Source organism: Sinocyclocheilus rhinocerous, unplaced genomic scaffold, assembly GCF_001515625.1.
Source record: "Sinocyclocheilus rhinocerous isolate Xijiao unplaced genomic scaffold, SAMN03320098_v1.1 scaffold569, whole genome shotgun sequence".
Lineage (NCBI taxonomy): Eukaryota > Metazoa > Chordata > Actinopteri > Cypriniformes > Cyprinidae > Sinocyclocheilus > Sinocyclocheilus rhinocerous.
This window is the reverse complement of record NW_015652146.1, coordinates 98638-106324: the sequence shown is the minus strand read 5'-3', so window position 1 is coordinate 106324 and position 7687 is coordinate 98638. Positions and strand designations below refer to the sequence as shown.

Here is a 7687-nt window from a genome sequence, read left to right as displayed (position 1 = left end):
ACCACCCAAATATTTAGGCTACTACCTTCTAATTTCCGTTGTCAGTGCAGGCTTTTTTTTTTTTTAGCTTAGTGTAGCCTGCATTAAAAGTCTTGTACATAAAACAACAGGATAAAAATATAGTTGATGACTAGACATAATCATTTCATGACTCTAGACACTTCTTTGTGAAGACAGTGGCATAATACAGTGAAATAATATGTTCTTTAGCCATATAAATACAGTTGCCATGTGCGTGGGTAAAATTTACCCGCTGGCGCTTTTAGGTATACAGCGACCTATGGCGGTTCTAGTGTTAAAAGAAGTATACTAATAGCACACTTGAATAAACGTATTTTTCGTAAGGGGGCTTATAGCTAAATTGAACTTGTTTCATAAATGATGAACTTTGCTAAATTGACAGTTATTTTCTTGTTCATTAATGTTACATTGCTCTGATAAAAAAACAAAACAAAAAACAAAACATGTATTGTAATAAAGCACTGTATAAACAGAGGTGGACATAAGTGGTACGCAGGTGCGCATGGTTGACAGCTGTTAATGCACAATTACCATTTAAGACAAACTGTAATACTGTATACAATTTCTATTTGAAATGAAAGCATAATTCTGCTGCCGTTTTCAAAACACAATGCAAAACTGTGACATTTCATTCACTGACACTCTTCAATCGGCAGAGACAAACCCGGCAGCGCATATACTTACCTGCCGGCAACCCGCCAAAATAAAAGCCTGCTGATTTTAAGTTAGAATATGATGAAAATTCATATATTAAATACTTAATTGTATTTAATACTCCCTTTTTATTTTGAAATATAATAGTATTATCACACATTATTATTTTATTTTTTAAAAATAAAATAAATGACCACAATATTATTATCACTATTATTAATTTATTTTTTGTATAGTTATATTTAATGGATCACACTATGTGCTGTGTGAGGACCAAACCAAATCTCCAGGTGCTCTTATGAGAACAAGGCAGAAAAACTTATGTGCACCCCTGTATAAAAATAAATGTCACTTGACATGACTAACTTACACTTTTACAATTTTTAAACACATCAAATAATCTGTCAGAATGGCCAGCCCTGTGTTTCCAACTGTTTTTTTTTTTTTTTACATCTTTCAAGATTTAGATTAGACAAAATCAATAGATTTGTTCAAAACAATGAATATAACATATACAAACATATATATATATAACATTACTTGTTCCTCTAAAAGTCATTTGCACTTTATCTTATTAGTTGTTATTTATCACATTTTTAATGTTTGTCACAAAAGTGGCGAGAGCTTTTTCAAAACAGCTCAATCTGATTGGCGGGCTTTACACAATCAGGGAATCAGGACATATTGTTATAAACAAAAAGTCAGCGAATCCTCAGTCAAAACTTGCAATGTGGACCAGACTTATCATATTACTGTCAATGTGTCAATGTCGTTCCCCAAGATCAGTGATTATAAACATTTATCACACATATACAACTACCTGTAAATGCATGTAAATGCACATTTGTATCTCATTTCCATAATTACAATTTAAAATTCAAATATGTTGCATTTGTTCTTTGATTCTTACATTTCTGTCTAATTTTAACAGGGTTTACAAAATATAATCATTGTGTTTTTAACATACATTATACATGCTAAAGTGGCTAGCGATGCCACAATGCAACTTAACTACATTGCGTTACTTAGTTACTTTTTATGGAAAGTAATGCATTATGTTACGTTTGTGTTACTTTTTGTCACCTGGACTGGGATTACTTATTAGTTTTTTTAATAACAAAAAACAAAAAGTTATATTTTTGGCCACTATAAAGGCCCTTTAACACCAAAACTGAAATTAATAAGCCCCTAATAAATGGGAAAACAAAGTAACTTCCGTTGCTTATTAAAAAAAAAGTAACTCAGATATTTCATTGTAAATTTAAAAGTAATGCGTTACTTGAAAAAAGTAATGTGATTACATAACTCGCGTTACTTGTAATGCGTCACCCCCAACACTGGTCAAGTTTGTCAGTTGGCATTGCTATCTATCTATCTATCTATCTATCTATCTTTTGTAATGTCACATGAAAAAGAAAAAAGTAGGCTACTTACACCAACAACTAGAGGGGTGAAGAAAACCCAGCAGAGTTTCCACCATAGACAAGGCTTGTATCCAATCATTTCCTGGATGTTATCATAAAATTTGTTCACACCTGAAATTAGATGAAATTTGAAAGGGACTGCATTAATTCACTGCAACTATGTTACAACAATGGGATTGACAGAAATAGACTGGAATACATTCATCTATCTTGCAACTTTCTATCTGAAGCAGTACCGAGGATTCAAGGGTACTCAATTCAATCCAAATCAATCCTAAGTGACTGTGTAACATATGTGTATAAAGGCTTGAAATGAATGGATATTTAAAAAAAAACTGAATGTGTTAAATGTCTGCAACAGAACCATGTAAAAAACGCAAAAAAAGATAGCCAGAACCTTCACCCCCTTCAATTCTTAACTGTTGTTGTGAGACATTTATGTTACAACAATGGGATTGACAGAAATAGACTGGAATACATTCATCTATCTTGCAACTTTCTATCTGAAGCAGTACCGAGGATTCAAGGGTACTCAATTCAATCCAAATCAATCCTAAGTGACTGTGTAACATATGTGTATAAAGGCTTGAAATGAATGGATATTAAAAAAAAAACTGAATGTGTTAAATGTCTGCAACAGAACCATGTAAAAAACGCAAAAAAAGATAGCCAGAACCTTCACTCCCCTTCAATTCTTAACTGTTGTTGTGAGACATTTGAAAAGGACGATTGACAAGGAAAACATCTGAATGCATTTGAAAAAGACTGTACAGACATGCACAGAGATGTATTTATTTTCCTGAAAGAAGCAGCAAACCTTATGTTTCATTTGCACTGAGATGGCTGTGATTGTTAAAGAGTGGTAACATTACGCGCCACTATAAATCATCAAAGCAAAGTTTACCCATAGAACATGGAGGTGATAAAAAAAAAAAACATATCCAGATGAGAGAATCATATTGAGTACCCATGATCTAGAGCAGATATGGAAATGTAATTCAATTCAATTCAATTCAATTAAAGCAAGTGTGATATAATGTTTGTAAAGAGGGTAAACACATAATAAGGACAGAAGGAGTTGAACTAGATTCCAAATCTAGTATATCAGACACATGATGAGCAGCCAGTAAAGTTTCCCAATCAGCTGCTGATGCAAAGATTGGACTAAAATTGTAAAAAATACTAAGAAGTTCCATGGAAAAACAGGCCCTTCCCTACAATATCACACTACCAGACAGCGAAGGTGGCAAACATTGAGAAATCAACTGGCTTTAGTTTAGGACAGAGAGAAAACAGAAGCACTAATGATAGTAACAGACTTAATGAGGGACATACTGTATACAGGGTCAACAATGGTAGTTACTCAAGGTCCAGACTCTAAAAGAAAGCAGGCAGTAACTAACACTACATTCACAACCAAGTCATCAAGAATAATGTACAGAAACTCGCAGAAAAAAAAGGCAGGGGTAATGTAGCAGTCCCAAATGATAGTAGCATCACCAAGAAAGAAATAGAAACTATAGGCAAACCAAGATCAAAGTAGATCTGCTTTGCCATAACAATGACTGACATAATCTTCAACACATATTTGTAATCTAAACCGGTCTTCTATAGGACTGTGGTTACCAAATTTAGTTTAAGTTTCTGTGTCGTACATGCATGTTGATTGGTTGGTTGCATTATATTATCCAACCCTATATAATATTATATTGACAGCCCGATTCAAAATTCATCACATGCAATTAACAAAAATATCTCAAATTAAAAGTAATGCAATTGATTGTTCTTCATTATTTATGCAAACAAATATATATATATATATATATATATATTTTTTTTGCAACAATTGATGTCATTTTGCGGGCCTGTCCCACTGGATACACTTGTGTTGTTTATTTATGACTATTTTGTTTATTTATGTATGTTTATTTATGACAGGAATATTTATGACTAACAACCAAAGTACTTCTGTCCATTTTTATAATGCTATGCAATGCTAAGTACGAAGCACAATGCAAAATACTGATTTTAAGAGGACGTAAAAAGGACTCACCATAGCACCAGGAGATTGAGATACACTCAAAGAACACCAGGAAGAGCAGACACATTCCACTGGCTGAGTAATAGTCGAAGAGCTTAAACACATAGAGGCCACCCTAAAACACAGCAAGAAAATCAATACAAGGCCCTGCAGCCTGCACTCATATTAATATACAACTTCTGGTCAAACATCTCATCATCTGCTTCCTTCATTGATTTACCTGCGTGATATTGGACAGCCCAATGGCGTAGGACACAACGCAAACACATGCAATGAAAATCTCTCTTCTTTTCCTGAGCAGCCGTGGGAATTCATCCACCAGAGCAGTGATGAAGCCCTCCACTGTGCAGAACTGAAAACAACATCAGCAATGGTGTTTTGATATGGTATTTTTTGAAAACATTGAAGCATTCTGTAAACTGATGGTTGCATGAAGAAAATATAGCAATAGATCACAATAGAACATACCATCAGTTTAAAATCATCAATGCAGGTAGCCATAAAGGCACAAATCAACATCAGAAGATTTTATTGAGCACAAGGCCAGTTGAGTGTTTTTAATGTTCCTCATGTTTCCTTGTGTGGTCGCCAGGGACTCCGCCACTGATGCTGGCAGATCTGAAGTATCTACCAGATCCCGTTCACTTCTGTTTCTAGGTCAGAGCTTGAATATGTGATATTCTCACCTGACTGTCGATTCCCAGCATCAGCAGCATGGAGAAGAAGAGAATAGCCCACAGTGGTGAGACGGGCAACTGCGTCACAGCTTCTGGATAAGCTAAAAATGCCAAACCAGGACCTGTGTAAGCCATGAGAAAAAAAAAATTGTTATCTGAAATTAACAATACTTCATACTTCAACTGATATAAAAATTTGAAATACCAAAACTTCAAAATGAACGGATTACCTGATGCAGCTACATCAGCTATTGGTCTCTTTGTCACATGTGCCATGAAGCCCACAATAGAGAAAATCACAAATCCAGCAAACATACTAGTGAAGGAATTTATACAGCACACGATGATAGAATCCCTGCAGAAAAAAGGCGGGGGGGGGGTTCTGTCTTCAAATGTGCTTTAAATGTCTTTGTCATATTCCTAACTGATCTGAAAGCTATCATTTTAGCATTTAAGGAGAAGATGGATTATGTAAGTGATATAGCCAAACTTCAAATTAAATTTGATGGTAATTCTCGCTATTCATATGCTAAAATGTCAAGTCTGATAATGGGCACATAATCACAGTCAGTCACAGTTAGAGATCTGGCTTGTTCAAACAAACATTATTCACAGCATCAAAAAAAAAGAAATGGTCAGGGTTAAAATCAAAGTTTAGGGGCCTGAAACACTGAAACAGGGTTGAGCTTTCTAATTGATGAAATGTTGAAAGATTATGTCACTGTATCATTCATACCTGTACACATTGTTATTGAAAGGGTTGTAGCTGCCCAGAGCAATAAGAGAGCCTAGACCCAAACCATAGGAGAAGAAAATCTGTGTTGCAGCATCCAGCCAAACCTGAGATGGAAAATGAAACTGTTTAGCAGCTAGCTTGGGTTTGTTTGATCCTGCTTAAATGATGAAACATGTAAAATCACCTCAGACTGCTTCAGCTTCTCAAAATCAGGAGTGACATAGAACATGATTCCATCTTTAGCCCCAGGCAGGGTCACTCCACGGATAAACAAAATGAACAACATGAAGTATGGGTAGGTGGCAGAGAAGTAAACAACCTGCAAAACATTGATTTCTCTATCAGACATTTCCCCATGTGCATTTGTTCAGCATGAGAATGTCTGTAAAAAAAAAAAAAGCTGGAAATATTGTACATTGCTTTCATGGGACAAAAATCCCCACAGAGCAGTTTTGCTTCCTTAAGCAAAATTTAATTGCAACCATGTATGCTTTACATTCAATGCGGTGAAATCATTTCAAACTCACTCAAATTCCAGACCGAATCCTTGAAGACAGACCAACAAAGACATCTCACCTTTCCAGTCCAGCGAACACCTTTCCAGATACAGAAGTACACGAGGACCCAGGCAATGGCCAGTGTTATTGCAAGTGGCACACGAATTTCACCAGGTTTTTCTAAGCCATCAGTCATTTGATGCATATTGCGTCTGTATAAGCACATCATGCAACACAATTACACTTCACAACAAGACACTTACTGGACACACGTATTATGTAATTTCATGTACAACGGTCAAAGAAGGCCATGCACATCAATCTGCCCAAAATCTTACTCCCAAAACTCCATGACAGCGCTGGTGAGATTGGTGGTGTCTACTATGCTGTAGTTTGTGTAACATCTGTCTGTGTTCCATGGATTGTTACACGATTTCCATGGAAGCTCCTACAAAGAGCAGAAGGATGCTTACTTTTTTGTATTATTATTTATTTAAAAAATACCCCAAGAATAATTACCGAAACATTCATGTGACAAGGAATGCCTCCGCCGTTTTTCCCGCACAGATAAGGAAATCTCCACACGTTGCCCAGTCCGATGGCGTAGCCCACACATGACAGGAGAAAATCAAATTTCCCACCCCAAGTTTCTCTGTCTGGAATGTCTTTCTTCGTTTTCTCTGAAATGCCGTCCTCTGCTTTGGGTTTGTCGTTAGTTGTGATCTCGTTGAGTTCCGTCACAACTTGTCCATCGGTGTTTTTGGTGTTGTTTGTCGCCATGTCTCTGATTTCAGACAGCAGCAGAGATCCACCACGCACACACCCGATCAAACCCGACACAGTTTCAGTTCACCTGAAGACAGCGAATCACACGAAACCAGTGTTTTCCCCGTAAAGGCAGTCCGCTGTTTGAAATCGAAGGCGACACACTAAAACACTAAGAAATCTGCCGTCTCGAATTGAGACAGAATTGTCTGTCATGACAGTCAGTTTAAAGATATGTCTTTTTAATTTTTTTATTTATTCGATCGAACGATCTGCCAGCTTCTCAATTGTTTCTACAGTGTTTTGGTGCATTTACTATTGTTATACCCATTTTATTGAATGCATTTATATACACACACACAAACAAACACACACACTGGAGACATTTTAATGAAATGAAAATCATTTCCAACATTCTCGTATCTACTTACAGTGAATTTGGCTTCTTTCCCAAAAGCAATGTGCCCGTGTGTCATGCAGTGAGGTATCCGTGGATTCCTCTCCAAGTTGTAAACTTCCAGAATGAGTTGGCACGTAAATGAGCCTTCTGTCCATGTAAACGGGTCCTGCGGGAGCTGTCCACGGGCGAGTGGTGCTGAATCCACCGAGCAACGACTGTCTGAGATCAGCAGCTACTCAACATTTCCAGAGCGTCAATGTCATGTGAAAGTCAACATCCCCCAACGGACACACACACACACACACACACTTTCAGGTCAGGCACGCAAATCTTTACCTTACATGTGCATGTGTTAACATTATACTCACGTAAAATTAGTCCGATATCGGTGGAATATTCATGTTTCTTTTTTTAAAGAAAAAACGAAAACTGAGCACAATTCTTAAGATGCAACAGCATATTAAGAACATGG

General features: G+C 36.5%; 1 protein-coding gene and 1 long non-coding RNA gene across 2 annotated transcripts in view; both read right to left on the bottom strand.

Annotated features, from left to right (window-relative positions):
* Positions 1-6474, bottom strand: part of LOC107713753 (sodium- and chloride-dependent GABA transporter 1-like) — a 9822-nt gene extending 3348 nt beyond the window's left edge. Inside the window, exons 1-9 of the mRNA XM_016519358.1 lie at positions 6389-6474; positions 6130-6262; positions 5738-5872; positions 5554-5657; positions 5048-5172; positions 4827-4939; positions 4361-4492; positions 4153-4255; positions 2110-2210 (exon numbers count right to left, since the gene is read on the bottom strand). Coding sequence (XP_016374844.1) covers positions 2110-2210; positions 4153-4255; positions 4361-4492; positions 4827-4939; positions 5048-5172; positions 5554-5657; positions 5738-5872; positions 6130-6262; positions 6389-6402 — 960 coding nt within the window. The 5' untranslated portion in view covers positions 6403-6474. The remainder of the gene's footprint in view (positions 1-2109; positions 2211-4152; positions 4256-4360; positions 4493-4826; positions 4940-5047; positions 5173-5553; positions 5658-5737; positions 5873-6129; positions 6263-6388) is intronic.
* Positions 6475-6599: 125 nt separating this feature from the next.
* LOC107713754 (uncharacterized) lies at positions 6600-7358 on the bottom strand. The gene is made up of 2 exons (XR_001636930.1): positions 7247-7358; positions 6600-6903 (listed from the first exon to the last, which is right to left on the bottom strand). It is a non-coding gene; the product is annotated as an uncharacterized LOC107713754 (long non-coding RNA).
* Between the last annotated feature and the right edge of the window lie 329 nt (positions 7359-7687).